Genomic DNA, 18653 nt, shown 5'->3' on the forward strand with positions numbered 1-18653 from the left:
CCTTAGGTCGTCCAGATTGATGTTTTTCCGATCTTTAAAAGGCTTTTGAGGGATGGGAGTAGGTTTGTTATCGCAAGGAGTATTAATGGTGATAGTAGCAAGAATAGCATGATGGTCAGTCCATGGCAGGGGTAATATATTAGTTATTTGTAGGCCTTCTAAATTGGAGAATATGGGATCCAGAATGTGGCCGGCTAAGTGAGTGGGGGAAGTGACCCGTTGTTTTAACCCTAGTATTTCCAGGTCGGAAGTTAGGGTGACCGTGTCAGTTAGATGGGTTTGGTCCAAGTGAAAATTCAGGTCACCTAGGACCGTAAATGCACTTTCAGTGGCAACTGATTCCATCATTGTGTTAATGCTGTTGAGAAAGGCTGTTTTTGTTCCAGGGGGACGATATATCAATATTCCTTTGAAGTTAAACAAAGGTGATAACTTGATGGCAAACTGCATGGCTTCACAGGATGTGGATGGGATAGGAATCGTTCTGACAGGATAAGAGTCTCTGGCTATTATGGCCAGCCCACCCCCTCGTTGTCTGAATCTGTCCTGGCGGTATGCTTTGTATCCATCCGGTACTGCTATAGCTAAGTCTGGCTCTGATGATTCATCGGTCCATGTCTCAGTGACAAACAGAACATCCAATTTAAAGTCAGTAATGAGGTTTAGTTGCGGATACCAGTAGTTTTCTCCATCCAAAGCTTATTCTCAATAGGTTGCTGATGAAGTGCAGTGTTGGTGGAAAGATGTGAGTTAAAATTGATTACCAGGGCAAAAAATATGTTTAATGAGTATTGATCTGGTATCAACCATAAAAAATTACGCCTAGTAGTCTGACAATATGACTACTGAGTAAGGCTGTGCAAGTCGGTCGACATGTTTCCGCCAAAGGAATTTTATCCGGCTTTCTTCAGGACCATAGATAAGATGAAAATGCTACTGCACAGGGAGTTACATGTGAAAAGTGATTATATGTAACAAGGAAAAAGAACATCCTACCCGGACCTTGGAGCCCCAATGTTTCCAGGGATGTTAAGATAATGCGATCCTTACCTATAAAGAAACATAGTAGAGAACCACATACAAATTATAGTCAATAGAAATCTCTATGTTTGCCAAACAACACGTGCCCAGAACACACAAGGAGTGATCCTAACTCTTTAATAAACCCCAAGGATGAATCCTAAATTTTGGGGTATATATAACCACTTTGCTAGCCCATTTGCTTAAGTATAGCTAGCGGTTTATAGAGTAAAAATGTTTTAAATAATACTTACCCAACTTTGTGTGGGTAGTTAACCTCACCTCGCCCGGCGTCCTGCTCGGGAAAATTGAGGCACCGCTCTATTGTGCAAATTAAAAATACAAAGAAGGGACAATGAGAGACCTCGTCCCCACTTAGTTTACCAGTTTTATATCTTGCACAATATATGTAAAAAACCTGACTGTTAGGCAGTGGGAAAATGACTGTGTACCAAAACAAGGGACTGAAAATACAGAGAACTGACACTGAAAACGAGCTATGTGCTTTCCGTTTAGAAGTCAAACAAAGGTGTTGAAGTTGTCAAAATACACCATGAAGGGGTTTCAGAATAGAGAGTCTACTGAAACCTAGTCAAGAAAGGGAGCTGTGAAACCTGCGACCTACCTCTCCGTCGGTTACCCCTCTCTAGCGTCCGAGAGGAAGTGGAGGTAAGACGGAGGGCGGCCGGATGACCCGATCTTCCAACATAACATTGGAGAAGAAATAGGAGCTTATTTTGCTGACAATCCGAGGACTGCTACACCCCCTTTGATTGAGTGGGATTCAATTAAGACAGTGATCAGGGGTCCCTGTACTGCAGAAGTGGTTGGGGTGTAATATTGTTTTTTTTGTTTTTTTTTACATTTATAAAGCGCGAACAAATGCCCTTGGGCGTCTCGGCGCTATAGACTCAGTGCAGGATCCAAGACTGATTTTACTGATTAAACAGCCATGTTTTTATCATCTTACGGAACTGGAATAGGGATTGACATGAGCGAATCTGTAACAGTAGAGCGTTCCAGAGCCTGGCTGCTGTGACCACAAACCGTCTGTCTCCCCAAGACACCGTCTTAGTGCGTGGTACCATCAGCTGATGCGCAGCAGCTGATCTTAGTTGTCAGCTAGGGCAGTAGGTAGCTAACTGTTTTATCAGAAACTAGGGGCCTTGTTTGTGTACGGCTTTAAACGTGAGACAGAGAGCTTTACATATATGCGGTTCCTGATCACTAGCCAATGGTAATTTCGGATGACCTGTGAAATAGGTTTGAATTTGGGAGTCTCAGAAAGCATTCTGGCGGCTGCATTTTGGATGGTTTGCATTTTTTTGATGACCCTGCATCGTGCATTAGCAAACAGTCCATTCCAATATTCCAATGATGACATTACCAGTGTGCTAACCAAAGTTTTTCCTACATTTTCTGGTACATAGGGGATTATTTTCTTTATCAATCAGAGTTTGTAGAAGGCCCTTGACACTACTTGGTTGGCATGAGAAACGAAGTTCAGGTTATCATCGAACATAATTCCTAGGTTCCTGACCCTTGGGACTGGGTTAGGCAGAGGTCCCAGGGAAGGTGGCCACCGGGAACTTGACCAAGCAGGAGATAGGTTTCCAAAGATAACAACTTCCGTCTTCTCGGAATTCAGTTTGAGGCAATTGCAGGCCATCCAGTCCTTGATGGCCAGCATGCCTCCCTGAAAACATTTTGCCACCTTCTCTCCATCATTGTTTATTGCCAACACCAGCTGAGTGTTGTCTGCGTAGGAAGTAAGGCCCATCCCGTAAGCTTTTATAACTCTAGCTAGGTCCGACACAAAGATGTTAAAGAGTGTCAGACTTAGGGATGAGCCTTGAGGAACTCCACACGGTAAAGTTAACTCAGTAGATTGAAAGGGTCCCAAGGTGACTGCCTGCGTTCTTTCTGACAGGAAAGAGGCAAGCATATTTTTTGCTCTGGATTGAACGCCCATGGCCGAGACACGATCAGAATGGAATGATCGACCGTGTCGAAAGCCGCTGATAGATCCAACAATATAAGCACGGCTGTGCCTCCCTGGTCTCTAATATCTTCGGTGGCTTTAATGAGGGCAGTTTCGGTCTCATGAAGCTTACGGAACCCGAACTGTGTATCGCCCAACAGATGATATTCCTAAAAAAATTCGGAGAGTTGCGTGTTCATCGCTCTCTCTGCCACCTTAGCCAGAAAAGGTAGGCTAGCTATGGGTCTATAGTTTTTCAGTTCCTCCGGATCCAAATGAGGTTTTTTTAAAGGTGGTTTAAGGAAGGTGTTTTTTAACCTGTCTGGATAGATCCCCTCCATAAACATGGAATTACAAATTTGGGTTATCACTCGTGCGATTGAGTTGATAACTGGGAGGAACACTTTAGGAGGGCATGTGTCTGTAGCTGATTCTGATTTTATGGTTTTAATGGTATACATTGGTGGGTGAGGAAGAAGTTCAGGAAAGGGCCCTACAGGACCTTGAACTATGGAGACTGGGAAATCCAGGCCTTAAGCACCCACTGCTGGAGGCAAAGGAATCACTGGCAGCCTGAGTTGAGAGACTCAGCTGCTTAGACTACAAGAAATATCTGACTCGTGCCCACGCTGAGCGTGAAAAATCAGTGACCCTATTAGTGTGGTTAACTTACCCAAATACCAGTAGTTACTTTATTTTAGAGGTGGAATCGGACGCCAGTGAGCCTCTATATAGTCATACCGCCATCAATACTATGTCATCGAACTAATATACATCCCTCTATGCAGGTGCTGGTTGCGCCCGGGGTGACAATACTTTTTGGCGCCATGACCTCCGCCTCACATTCCCTCACTGCCACGGGCAAATGTGTCCCTCGTCTCTCCATAGTCCTTCTCTCACATACATTTAATTTATTTTAAAGCACTTGTAAAGGCTGGTTTTACTAATTAGAATGTATATCTACCTGACCCTTTTAAGTAACATAATGAATATATAATTAAAGACTAGGGAAAAACATAATGTTCTAAGCTACTTTATGCAGTGTGCATGTAGCTCTTTGATGACATTTCTAACAGTCACTGTTCTGCATTAGGTTTGTATCTGATGAACTGTAGTACCTAAAAGATCTCTGCAACTAAAGCAGTAACCCAGTCAGCTACCCACATATAATAAGGATCAGTGATCTGCATGGTACGCGTTCTTTACAGCAAGCATCTTAACCCTCTGCACTACTTTATTGAGAGTCAAAACTGCCACTAGACAAAACTCTGATCTTTCTCTAGCAGGGATATTAACAACAAGAATTTTTATTGCCGCCTGAAAGCTGGACGCACAAGGAACTCTACAGCCGGTGCTTTTAAATCCTGAATTACTGCTAAACATAACCCATCCTCTCCCCTTTGAGGTCAGTGCCCAGTGCCGCAGCACCAGTAGCATTGCCCTAAAGTCGTCACTGCTACTATGCCCCATCACTTGAGATACCAACTCAGGCCCTTGAGTACTTTCTGGCTCGGGTGTCCGAAGGGTACTTTTGAGGAGGAGTTCGATAAATTTGGCGTATATATCACAGTTCAAGAAGTAAGAGCGGCCATTAAACATATGGTGCACAGTAATGTTTCAGGCATTGAGGGAATACCAGTGGAGTTCTTTGCCACTATTAGGGACACCTTAGCTCCAAAACTAGTAAAACTTTACACTGCATGTCAAATCCATGATTATCCCACTCATAAAACTAGGTTGTCCTCCCTCGGATGTCAGGATTGCCACCCTTTGTTCATGCCCAATGTGGACTATAACATTCTTAGAATTCTAGTGCCCGACTCCTACCCCATATGCCCACGTTGATTAACACAGACCAAACTAGATTCATCCCTGGGCACAAGTTGTCATTCAATATCCATAGACTCCTCTCACTCATGAATGAGGATGCCTTGGATAAACGGACAGCAGCCGTTATGGCGATTACTATAGAGATGGCCTTTGACAGCCTGAGTTTGGACTTCATATATAGAGTTATGGCACAAATGTGGCACAAACGTGGTTGGACCCTGAGTTTATACACTGAACCAAACTGCATCACATGGGTCCCATGGTGCAGGTGCACACAGGAAGAACTATATCTGAATCATGGGACTTGGGACCAGGCAGGGGTGTCCACTCTCCCCCTTACTATTTGCCATTGCAATGGAGCCACTGGCCTGCAGCACTTATACAGGGGGGTTTTACTGTGATTTGTAGGTTGAAGGGCAATTCCATTATGCAGTATTAAACAGGGACATCTTAAGGATTTTGGGGGCTTTTGGCCAAACGTAATTTGGGGACCCTATTCGGAACAGTTTTTAATTTATGACCCAGTTTTCAGCTTCTTCATGCCCTCTTTGGCCAGGTCACTGACACTGCACAGGCATATTCGTCCGAATTCTAAATGTGTTTACATCTAATATCCTGCAGGATGTAATGGTTCTATTAGGAGTTCTGCCCCTCTTCTTCTCACCCAGCGCGGGGACACACCAAGATGGTGTAACCAGTGTGCTTTATAAATGCCTTATTATTATTATTATTATTTTTCAGAGACAGTGATTTGTGTTATCAATATTGTAACACAGCAGCAGCTCACTAATGTTACTGCAAATAATCTCTGTGACACCCTCCCATTTCTCATACGTGAGGTCCTGTTTTAATCTAAAAGAAACTTTTTAAATAAATTTTGCATGAAAAATAAACACAACATTTCTTTGCAAAATGTCTGTAATAGACTTTCACACATCACTCATGTTCGAAATCAATTAAAGGAAAAGGGTATTTAAAACAATATGTGTAAGAATTATTCAAGGTCATCAGGGCAAGACTTTCTGCAGAACACTGCTGGTGTATCTGGGGGCCCCTGAAATGCTGGTGCCCTGGGTAAGAGCCCACTTCTCGGGCATTATGTGCTGATGATATGCTACTGTTCCTTCAAGACGTTTAACTGGACTCACTCGGAGCAATGGACTTCTTGGATCGCTTTGGTGCACATTTATTGTCAAAGGTCCCACATCTTTTCCTAGCCCAGAACCTGCCTGGACTCACCTGGCACCCTGCCTCTCTGAAATATTCAGGAGTTATAATATATAATAACCACCAAGACCTATTAGATGGTTATATTGGGGCAGCTGTTGGAGCACTCTGCAGTAGTGTAAACATTTGTATATCATTGCCATTATCTGGTTGGATAGGATATGCTAAGATGGAGGCGCTCCCAAGCGGCTTTGTTTTTGTCCATGCTGCCACTGTTGGTGCTTTACCAGTAATTCCGGGACCTGGGTTCCTTCCTATCAGAACTGATTTGGGGGACAGGCAGACATAGAGTGGCACTATCTAAATTTCAGTGCTATGTAGCAGAGGGTGGGCTAGCTGCACCAGACCTAGACTCTTATTACTTGGTGGCACAGCTGCAATTGTTTAAACAGTGGATTTATTGTAGGATGAACCCCAAAGAGGGAGCAATCGGCTCTTCTCCAGACTTGCGGGATTCATCAAAGGTCCTCTTGACTCCCTGACGCCGACTACCTGCCGCCTCCTAGGAGCTCCTGATGATGCAGCAGAGCTGGCAACATTGCTCACAGTGAACCCGCGCCCCTTTTTCTCTACTCTGGGGACCTGCTGCTGAAGTGGTTTCAGATAGGGGCCTGCAAAGGAGTGTAGGGGGGGAGTAGTCTGGACCGCCTATGGGAAAAACTGTATAGGAAACCTCTACCGGGACGGATAATTACTCCTATTTTAAGACCTGATGTTGGAATTCCACTGGGAAATTCTTATTACATCAGGCAGTGTCCGCCACAATTAGGAACCACAGGGGAAATTGAGATGCCGAACCCGCAGAGCATCAAGGCTGTCAGCTGCTATGTACAGTAACTGGTCGTGTTAAAGCAGTCACATGCCATACTTGCTAACATTCTTCCTACTCTCACAGACTTGAAAGCAAAATGGGAGATGGATCTAGAAATTCAGCTTACTGATATGGCGTGAGAGAAGATACTAGCACAGATACCCACAGTCTCTCGTGATCCCAGGTTCAAATTATTATGTTTTTTTTCTGTAAAGAGCTTAACTTACACCTGGTAGGCTCAAAAGGCTTTATACAACAGCTGCCGTGACATGTCCTAGTTGTGGGAATCTTGGGGCAGAAATGTTCCACATTGTATTGACCGGCCCCTCTTTAGTGTGGTTCTGGGAGGCGTTAATGGACTGTGTTGAGGATACCACCCTACGAGCCATCCCTTGCACACCCCTGGCTTGCCTCCTTGGGTGATCACCACGCTGTAATAAGCACAAAACCACTGCTAGATTTACTGACCTGCCATTGATACTAGAATAACACGTATTGACATTGCATCAGAAAGCCACTGGGGGACCATGACAGATTAAATGGTGAGAATAACTGGTTAAAGGGGCAGGACTCGCGAGTGCTGTATTGTTCCAGGAATTGAAGAGAGGACAAGAACTATCGATAAGGATAGAGCATGGGAAGATCTAGAAGAAAGCCTTATGGCCCCAGACGCTGACACAGATCCGTCAAACAGCTCCCTTCTTTTAGCGGAGGATTCAGAGGGTGGAAGCAACTGAAGACCCCTGACCTTTAATGGGGCACCATGGGAGGGATTTGAAACTACAGGGGAGAACTCAAGATCGTACTGCCCATTATAGAACTCTACATATGACAGCTTAGTAAGGGTTGACCAAATGCTACGATGGCAGTGGTAACTCAGATCTATATGATGTGTACTCACAGAGCCGTTACGGGCTTTTGTTTATATGCTTGAGGCCGACTGGAGTCTTCTCCTCTTCTTATCGTTCCCACCATAACTGGGGGTAACTTATGACAAGACAAAGTTTTGTATACATCTAGGTCTATACAGGAGACTGTGTTCTAGCTCATTCAGTCTTTGAGGCTCCAAGGATAGGATTTCTTATATGCTGTGATGTACAGATTGGAGAAGTTATTGGACACTGACTTTCTTATTCTGAAAGAATTACGAGCCTTGAAAAAGTTGTCAAAACGACAAAACATGTGTCAGCTGTGCATATCGTCTACTGACCTGCTTGTCAACAGACTGTGGCCCGTTGATCTATGTCAACAGACTTTAGTTCAGTGATTCATGTACCAAGTGTAAGATATAAATGTTTGTAAAAGATTAAAATCCGATCTGCAACACTGTCAGATCATAATTACTATTCCTTTGTAGTGCTCTGGATTGTTTAATCAAGGGTTGACCGAAGATGGGGGAGTTGGATGATGGAGTTTGTTAGTTGATAGCTGGAGAGAACGAATGGCATGTTACAATATGACATGCCTCTGGCTATACATGTTAGAATGAGACCATGAATCTGTCTTTTCTGTGCTACCACAGTGCATGGACAATTGTCTACTTCTGATGTACTATATCGTGCAGCTATTGTTTTCTGTTATAAGAAAACAATAACATTTTGTTTAAAATTAAATGTATTTTATGATGATTTGCGGTAATTTATGCTCTTTTATGTGTGTCTCAGAATTTCTAATAAAGATGAATTGAATTGAACTGAATTGATAGCTTCATTTTTAATTTTCAAAAGAGTTTTATTCACGAATATATGTGTATCATTGGACAATAAATGCAATTAAGCAACAGATACTAAGAAACATATATTGCAATACAATTGTATTCCAACGTAAATACTTGAGTAAAAACAGGGAACAATAGTATCCTGAAATAGGTAAACAAGAACAATATAATAAATGAGTTACAAAAGAAAGAGAAGGAAGTTAGAGAAACTATGGTGGTTTGAGTACTTCTTGTTGAGAGGGTTGCAATAGGGAATGTTTTTTGGCACAAGAGTCAAAAAATGTTGTGACTGGTAAACCATAACGGAAGTCTTTTGAAAGCACTAAGTGAAGGTAAATTAGAGAAGGTATCCAGTCTGTGGTTGTGGCACACATCATACCACCAATTTTAAAATCCTTCCAATTTCTTGTTATTTATTGGAAAGCAGCAGCTATTAATAGATCAATTATTTTAAAATTGGTTGCATTATTATCCCATATTGAAGAAAGGCTACCTAAAAAGATATGTGTCATAGAGAACAGGAGATGTGTACCAAAAATTAGGTTAATTTGAAGCCAAACCTGTTTCCAAAAATTATACACTGGTGTGCAAGAGAACAACAAATGAAATACATCTGCATTTGATTAAGCACAAGTCCAACATGTATCCGGAGTACTAGTTGTGGAGATTATAAAAAAAAGTCTACTATACACATAAAACAATGTTTGCGTTAAATTAGCTGATCTGGAGGACTTACGTACTTTAGTCCATAAATGATTCCACAAAGTAAGAGACCATTCCGTATTGAAATCTTTTTCCCACGCCTCTTCAGTAATTGTTTTCTCTCGCAGTGTGCTGGCAGATTACAAAAAAAAGGTACAACTTAGATGCCTTAGGCTGAGTGTGCCGAAGATCAGAAAGATCTTTATGTAAATGAGTGATGGGATTGGTAGTAGTGTTATTGGATAATGGTATATATACACATCAAGGACAGGCTTTACGAAGAATCTGATATTTGGAAGTGAAGGAGGTAGGTAGGGCGTATAATTGTTTGAGCGATGAAAAGGAAAGAGATTATTCATTTGAGAACAACTAGTGGATCCAAATTATACCACGTTGTCCCCAGGATTTCCAGTAAAAAGGTCTATTATGTAATAATAATGTTTTATTATGCCCATGGCGAATTTAGAAAGAATTCAGGAGTGTCATAAAGTGAAGGAAAAATAGGGCTAATTAATTTTGAGGTAAACTTGATTAATGGAGTAGAATGTGTTGGGGGTTTGCGGGAAAAAAGAGGTATTCTTGAAATGAAAATGGAGAAAGGAACGAAAGCTCTACGGACATCCAAAGAGGATAATCCTCCGCAGAGTCAAGTAACCAGTATGAAGCTTGTCGCAAAAGAAAAGCTTCATGATAAGCAAGAGAGTTCGGAAAATTAACTTCACCTTCAGCTTTAGGACGTGATAACTTTGAGATAGACATGCGCAGCCGTTCTTTGTTCCATAAAAAGGAGGATAATACTGAATTGACAGATTTAAATAATTTAGTAGAAATGGAAACTGGAATATTAGATATGGTATATAGAACTATGACTGAAATCATCATCCTAATAGTATCCAGGCGACCCCACCAGGATAAATAAAGAGGATGCCACTTGTTGGTGAGCTCTGTGAGCTTTTGGATGCAAATATTTAAGCACAGTGTGACTGTCTCTTTTATTGTCGATGTAACATTTAAGCCTAAATATTTAATAGAGGACGACTTCGACGTAAAAATTAGTTGAAATAAAATCAGCTTTAAAGGTATATTTAGTTAAGGGCACTTTTTCACATGTATCACTATTCAATTTATAACCTGATATTAATGAAAAGGAATTAACTACATCTAAAAAGTCTGGGATCGATTCAATGGGGTTTGAAATAAAAAATAAAATATCATCAGCATACGATGCAAGTTTGACATTGGTTGTAGAGGTCTGAAAGCCATGTATGTGCACATCATGACAAATTCTTGAGAGGAAGGGTTTGAGGGCCAAATTAAAAAGAAAGGGGGATAAGGGACATCCTTGACGCACCCCTCTACCATGATCAAAAAAGGAGGACACTAACCCATTCGCACAGACCGCAGCACGTGGATTCGAATACAATAGGGAAATTAATGAAATGAAATTAGGTCTAAATCCAAACCATTTAAGGGTGTAGAATAAATAATGCCATTCTACTCTAGCAAATGCTTTTTCAGCATCCAGTGCTATGGCTGCAAGAGGATGTTTCAAATGTGTAGCCTTGGATATAATGTTGAAAAAACAGTCTGGTGTTGTCTTGTATAACATGACCTTTCATGAAACCAGCTTGTTCCTTGCCTATTATTTTGGGGAGATAGGAATCTAAACAAAGGGCCAGTGATTTGGAAAAGATCTTATAATCAATATTAACAAGTGAAATGGGTCTAAAATTCTTGCAATACCTCGGATCTTTCCCATCTTTAGGAATTAGGCTGATATGGGCATCTGAGAAGGTACCTCCAGACTTTCCTAAGGATTGAAAAGGCTCAATTAAAAGGTGGAGTTTGGGTATTAATAAATTGGAGAAATTAAGAAAAAACTCAACAGTAAATCCATCTGGCCCAGGTGCCTTGTCTTTATTCAAATGTTGGAGTGCAAGTAAAAGTTCTTGTTGAGATATCGGAGTTTCCAATAGTGATAGATCAGTAGAAGACTGTTGAGGTTGTTGTATGAGGGAAAAGAACTGTGAGAGTGAATGGACTGTGGAATTTGTTTCGGATGAATATAATCGTTTATAAAATAAAGCAAACTCATCTAAAATTTCCAAGTCCTTAAACTTTAAGATAGAATCATCGTCAAAAATAGCATCAATATTCACTTTGTTCCGTTTCGTTTTTAGATAATTTGCTAAGAGTTTTCCTGCCTTATTTCTACCACCATAAAATTTTGCGCTAGATTTGAATAGATCATTATCTGTTGATTCCTTATTAAACTGTAACTTTGCTTTGATGAGAGTATTAAGGACATCTCTGGAATTGGAAGTGTAAAACGAGTGCACCAGTCTCTTAATGTCTTGGAACAAAGAACGGGTACAATTGCGAGCAATAGTACGCTTCTTTGACACATGGGATATATTAAAATCCCTGGCGGAGGCGTTAAAAGCATCCCAAATAGTGAAAAAGGGCAGGAAGTCAGTATGGTTTAGGAGAAAATATTTGTTAAAAAAGATTTTGAATGAAGAAGAAAATTCTGGGTCCAAAAGCAAGGTAATATTAAAAAGTCATCTTCTGGGAGTGTTGGTTTTGGGTAAAATGTCCACATCAATCAGAACAGGAGCATGGTCAAATAATAAAATAGGGCCTATCTCTGCATGTGTAAGTGCTTGTGAGATATTATGCGATACAAAAAAATAATCAAGCCGTGATTGGGAATGATGCACCGCGGAATTAAAGGTGTACTCCCTCGTAGTCGGGTTACATAATCTCCAGGCATCTAAAAGTTTATGTTGTGTGACCGTGTGAATAAATGACTTATGTGTTTTGTTAGGAATAAATTACACTTTAGAGTTCCGATCTCTAAAAGGATCAAAAGCCTGATTGCAGTCTCCTGCCAAAATAAAATTATTATTCCATGTGAAGAGAGATCTGTTTAGCCAATGAATGCCAACAGGAGGAGTCACCGCCTGTGGGGGCATAAACAATGAAAAAAGAGACTGTAACATCTTTAAGCATTAATTTAACATTAAGCCAACGGCCAACTGTATCAGAGTCTTGTGAAATAAATTTAAAGTTGAGAGATCTACGACACAACATCATAACACCATTACGTTTACCATCTCCATTGGAATAAAATAATTCTCCCACCCAACCTTTTTTTAATTTTAATGACTCATCCCCTGTAAGATGAGTCTCTTGTAAGAATACTATGTAATCATTTAACAAAGCCAGATGAGTTAGTACTCTCTGTCTTTTTATAGGCGAATTGAGTCCTCCAACATTCCATGAAACAAACTTTACCAACATGATAGATTAGGAGAAGTAAGAGATAACAAAAACATACCAAAATCTTGCAGAAAAGATAGACCACGAGAAGAAGCATAGGAACAGAAAAGTGTGATGAACAATAAGAATTGAAAAAAAAATAAGATTCAATAATAAGTGAGAAAAAATATTGCAAAGAAAAAGAGTGACAATGACACCTAGAAAGAACAAAAGAAGAGAATTTAAAAAGATAGGAAAAAGAGCGTTAGGGACGAAAGAGAAATAGAAATACAGAAGAAGAACATACCTACATGGGAAGGGAAACATGAAGAAATGGAGGAGGGATGGAACCACATAAGATAGACGACACATCTGAGGCCGGCTGGACGGAAACCAGGAAGACAGCATAGGACTGGGAAGGGGAACCTATAAAGACGAAGGGATAAATGATTTGAAGATAGTAAGAGAGTCAGATCCCTCAAGTCCTTCTGCCGAAATGGTAAATACGTAAATTGTTCCGCCTGTTGCGATTTTCCAAATCCTCAACCTGTTGTTGGAGCACAGTAACCTTAGAGCAAAGATCAGAAACATGGACACAAGTCTCCTTGAAGGAAGTAACATTTGGTTCAACTGAAGAAACCTGTGCTTCAAGTTGCGACCAGTTGTCTGTTAAGATTTGCAGTTTAGAGTTAGTCTCTTCCATAAAGGGCCAAAGGGCCCTGATTTCTTCAAGCAATAGTTCCATAGAAACCAGTGATGAAGACTTGGGAGGTGAGGGAGGTTTTTTTTTAGACGTTTAGTGTTATTTTTCCCAGAAACAGCTTGGGAGGGTCCATTGTTGTATCTAAGCCTTGCGAAGACGATGGTAAAGAGTCTTCGAGTTTGGAAAATGCAGAAAAAATCTTAGAATTTTTAACAAAAATGCGCTTTGGTTTGGTAACTAACATAACAGGTGTATTTGTAAAGCGCTCGTTCGCCCCAGCAACAGGGCATCTTGGCGCTGAAATAACAGATGTATATTGTTACCCAACTCAATGGTACTCATTTTAATACGTTCTACTACAAATGACACAATTTGAAATCTTAGATCGTTCCAATCAAACAGTGCTGACATGTCCGAGGGAATCCCTATTTAACATCACCAGTGCAAATTCGGATTCGAATCTTAAATGTTTCTTACCGTTGTATATACTAACGGCTATTTCAACTAATAAATGTCTTTAAACAAAAAAAGGATAGGAGCAGTTTGAAGAAACTTTTTAACCTGCAGATAGTATCACTCGGGTTTTAGCTTGCACAATTTGCATTTATTCTATTCTTACAATAGTCTAATACCGGTCATTTTTCAAAACTGGCATGCAATCAATAACGCTCTTCGGAGGGGTAGCAAATATCAAAATTACCATAACACACATGCATTTCTTAAGAGGGTAAACGTTGATACAATGTGTAGCCATAAAGAAGAGGAAATCTCCTACCCCGTTACGTTACCTTTATTTTTTTAACTGAAAAGCAAAGTTGATTTTAAAATAATTGTTTCTTTCTTTAAACAATCTTTTATTTCATTGTCTTGTTTATGTCATTATTTTACACATTCAGTCAACTTTGTGTCAGCTTACAGATGTAAGCCATACTACACAACATAAACTTAGGTTATACTTGGACATAAAACAGCATACACCAATAAATTGTTGTAACAAACTGGGTTACTTTTTGAGGGTGAGAAAATCTTATCAAACAGCAATAACAATTCTTATCAGGGTGAAGTCACAAGCAAACCCCAAATTATCTTGGGCCGAACTCAATGTGAACAATGAAATTATTTCATAGCGATTTTTTTTTTCACGAAGCGCGCCACAGCTGTCGGCCGGCCCCGGAGCTGGGAGAAATGCGGGGCGTGTCCTTAGCTGCCCATTGGCAGCATGGAGGACTAGAGCAGAGGCTGGCCAGACACTGCAAAGTGCGCCAGTCAATTTGGCAGGCTGTCTTACGATGGCCAGCCTGCTATGTGCACTTTGCTGGCCTCCAACCCAGCTGTCCTAGACAGCTGAGAGGAGAACAAGCACAGGCCTCCAGGGCCTGAAATAGTCTAGCCAGCAAGCTCCATCCAATCTTGGCATGGCTCTCATGCTGGTTAACAGCAATGAGAGCAGCAGCTGCATTCCTTAGAGAAGTTAGCTGTTTGACTTGTGTGCAAAGCCACAGACAGCAAAGGACACAGAGGATGCAGCTCAGGTAAGTAACATTTATTTTATTTATAATCTTAGTGTAATGCATAGTAGTGGAGGATTAGTGTGGGTTTATTTTGCATGCTTGTTTTATTTATGTCTTTTGGGAAGTGGTGTGGCTCTTAGCTCATCCCACTATTTTCAAATGTTATCAGCCGCCCCAGAGTTAGCACAGAGCGGTCTGGCTTAATTCAGAGGCAATGTGTAAAGTATCTATGCAGCACTTCCAACAGTAATTAGGTGAAAACACAACACAAGAAAGAATCCATACCAATTTAGAAAAATATAATACATTTTAATGAATATAAGACCAAAATTACAAAAATCTAATCAGTAGAATCAGAGACATGCAAATTCAAAGATTTGAGTGAAAATAGCGCCAAAAACCACCAAGCACCAAATGTGGTTACCTGGTCACTCTGGACCAGGACAGAGTCACAAGTTCATGCCAACTGCGATGGAGGGCGGGCCTGTGACAGGGTCCCATTTAGGTCTACTGAACACAGTACCTTAATTTGGTTGCAAAGAGATGTGTAGTACCACATTGAGGATGCGTTGCAAGGTCGAGGTGAGGAGATGCATGGTACTGCGGCAGTTCCAAGGGGTTTGATTGAGCGAGGGGATGTCCTTCCATAGAGATGCGTGGCACAGCAGCGGTTCTTTAGGGCTGTGTTGGTTGGTGCAAGGTCTTTGCATTTGGGAAGTCTGCATAGCAGAGGCAAGGCATCACTTCAGAGGTGATGTGCCAGTTCTGCTGGAAATGCACCACAGAGAGGATGCGCAGATTCTTTAGAATACACATATGAGCTGGTAAACCACCTTCATGCTCACTTCCAAGGCTCAAGAACTGGGATAGCACCATTTGGGAAGACACCCAGATGTAATTTCAGGTGCTGTGCTCAAGGAATTTCCAGGCCTGTTCTGACCCTGAGGCTTCTGATTGGGAGGCCAGCCAACTAGCCTTGGGAGTCACTCTGGGGTCCTGGGTTTAGAGTTGCAGGTCCAGTGCATCTCACCCAGGCAAGGAGGCAGAAGGGCAGTAGGTCCCAACAGTAGAGCAGCAGTCCAGCAGCACAGCAGATTTTCTTCCTGGCAGAGTTTTCCACTTGTCCAGAAGTGTACTGAAGAGTTGGGTTTAAGGGTTTATTGCTTATACCTGGTGCCCACTTTGAAGTAGAGGAAGCTTTTCCACCCCCCTGAGGTTTTGGGCATCCCCTTCCACCCTGTCTCAGCCCCCGCTTGTCTAGGATCACAACATTCCAGTGTCAAAGCCTTTCTGAGAGTGTTCAGTCAGAGCCTTTGTGATGTGCAAGTCTGGTAGGTGACAGCTCTTCCCAATCAATGCACAAAGACCAACTGCCAGCTGCACCTAGTATGTGAACCTGGATCAGGCTGCGCGCACCAAATAGTTAGGACAAAAAAATGCCATCTTTCTAAAAGGGTCATTTTCCGAATTGTGACTTTACCATTAAAGAGTGCATTTATATTCTCCAGACTCGAGGTAAGGAGGTAACCCAATGTTATCCTATGAGAGAGACAGGCCTTGCATTAGTAAAAAATTCATTTAGGATTTTTTTCACTGCCAGGACATATAAAAACAAAATACATGTCCAACTTTTTTAATACACTGGAGGTTGCTGTGTAGGGACTACCGTAGGTGTACCTTATATGTATTAAAAAGGAAGGTATAGGCCTGACAAAAGATTTGTTTTGCCAAGTCCCCTTGGCAGTTTAAAAACTGCACACACTGGCTGCGATGGCAGGAATAAGACATTTTAAAAGAGATGCAGACCCGCTATTGGCATTTAATTTATAGGCCCTGGCTACATGTAGTATCACTTTACTAGGGGCTTACAAGCAAATGTCATTTTCCCAATGGGTGTAAGCCAGTTACATCACATTTAAGGAGAGAGCACAACACAATCACTTTAGCACTAGGTTATAGTCCTAAAGCCAGCACAAACAAAGCCAGCAAAACATGAGGAATGAAGGCAAAGAGTTAGGGGAGAACAACGCCAAGGATGACAGATCTAACAACTGTGCTTAAAAATGTGTTGCTTCAATAAACTTACACTGCCAACCTAGGACTTCCCTTAATTAAATATCACCTCCTGATGTAAACTGGGTGCCAAAGTGCTTGTTCTTTTTGGATAAAATGCTAGCTGTCAGTACAAAGGACTTAAACAAAGTGAAAATAGCCCAACTTGACTAAGAACTACTTTTTTTATTTTATGGTGGTCGACTTATATTTTCATTTTATATTTTCATTTTCTGTCTAATGTTCAAACATTGATCACTTTCAGATCTTGATCTTCAGTGCAGCTTCGAGAATGGGTTATGCAACTGGATGCAAGACACTCAGGACAACTTCGACTGGTCCCTGATTAGTGGCCCAACCTCAACCCCCAACACAGGCCCGATGAAGGATCATACCTTGGGGACAGTTCAAGGACACTATCTCTACATAGAGTCATCGGAACCACAAGTCTTCCAAGATGAAGCTGTGTTGCTGAGTCCAAACTTTGAGGCCACAGTTAATGATGAAAATCAGAGCTGTGCTTTCCGCTTCTATTACCATATGTTTGGGAGACACATTTACTCATTAGCCGTCTACAAAAGGATTTACAGGCATGAAAAAGGCATCTTGCTATGGCAAACATTTGGAGGCAAAGGAAACCGATGGGTCAAGAAAACAATCTACATCACCAGCTCTCAGCCATTCCAGGTAGGACTAATTCAGTTTTAATATGCAACTCCCATAAAAATGAACATGAATGATACACTGAAACATTAGCAGGTCCATTGTGTTTGAAGTCATGACAAGCCATTAGCTGCCAGGCAGAGCTTCTTTTCTTTTTTTTTATTTATGTTTTGAAGTCAATAATGGAACTGTGAGTCCATCTACTAAGATCACATGCTAATAATAATAAAATATAGAAATGATGTGGTTTGCTGCAATATAATGGGAGTGTACGGAATGTTTCAGATGTTTACTTAGGCCTTGGATGTAGATGGTATAAGCTGTAGCCATGCCCTGGAAATATATATTGTGATGTGTGTGTGGTACATAAATATTCCATGGTGAAACCTATTTGGGTGGGGGATTGTTACCTTAAGCAATGCCCTCTTGCACATATGCTAATGCACCATATTTGGGCCCCTTCTCCCTTTTCCTGAGAAATAAAAGGAATCGGGATCAACTGCAATGTGACAATTACTGTGTGACTCATTTGGCCACATAGTAAAACTCTAAATCGGGAGATGTGATTAGGCACAGGTTTACTACAAATTCAAAGCTAAGCTCATGTAAATCAGTTACAGAAACCTACTGTACAGAATCACAAATAGAATTCCAAAAGGTGGCTCAAGAATTCACAATTTCCAGTGGTATCAGCATTTAAAGCATTTGCCATGCTCTCAAACCAGAGGGCAAGCAAGGGCAGAGGTGGCTGGTGACGTTGAAAGTGGTGAGGCGTAAAATTTGTGTGGGAGTTCACTGCAGCAAGTGAGTGTAGTGAGCGATCCTGAACAACCTAAGGGGGTTCGGGGGGATCCTCCCCTGAGAATTTTCTTTTAAAAGAGTGGGTAAACGGGGAAATCTTACGGATTTTGGGGGCCCTCAGCGACACATATTTAGGGGGCCCCTGGTCCCTGTTAGGAACAGCTTTGAATATATGGTGCAGTTTCAGCTGTTTCATGCCTTCTTTTACCAGGTCAATCAATCAATCAATTACATTTGTAGAGTGCACTACATACCCGTGAGGGTCTCAAGGCACTGGGGGAGGCCGCTACTGATCGAACAGCCATGGTCTTGAGTAGCCTCCTGAAGGTCAACAGGTCTTGGGTCTGTTGAAGGTTCAGTGGGAGGGTGTTCTA

At 41.4% G+C, this 18653-nt stretch overlaps 1 protein-coding gene across 1 annotated transcript in view; it reads left to right on the plus strand.

Annotated features, from left to right (window-relative positions):
- The window catches only part of MALRD1 (MAM and LDL receptor class A domain containing 1), a 2333045-nt gene that overhangs the window by 692361 nt on the left and 1622031 nt on the right, over positions 1-18653 (plus strand). The window contains exon 13 of the mRNA XM_086939858.1: positions 17081-17502. Coding sequence (XP_086795984.1) covers positions 17081-17502 — 422 coding nt within the window. The remainder of the gene's footprint in view (positions 1-17080; positions 17503-18653) is intronic.

The sequence above is a fragment of the Lissotriton vulgaris genome, chromosome 10 (genome assembly GCF_964263255.1).
Source record: "Lissotriton vulgaris chromosome 10, aLisVul1.2, whole genome shotgun sequence".
Classification (NCBI taxonomy): Eukaryota; Metazoa; Chordata; class Amphibia; order Caudata; family Salamandridae; genus Lissotriton; species Lissotriton vulgaris.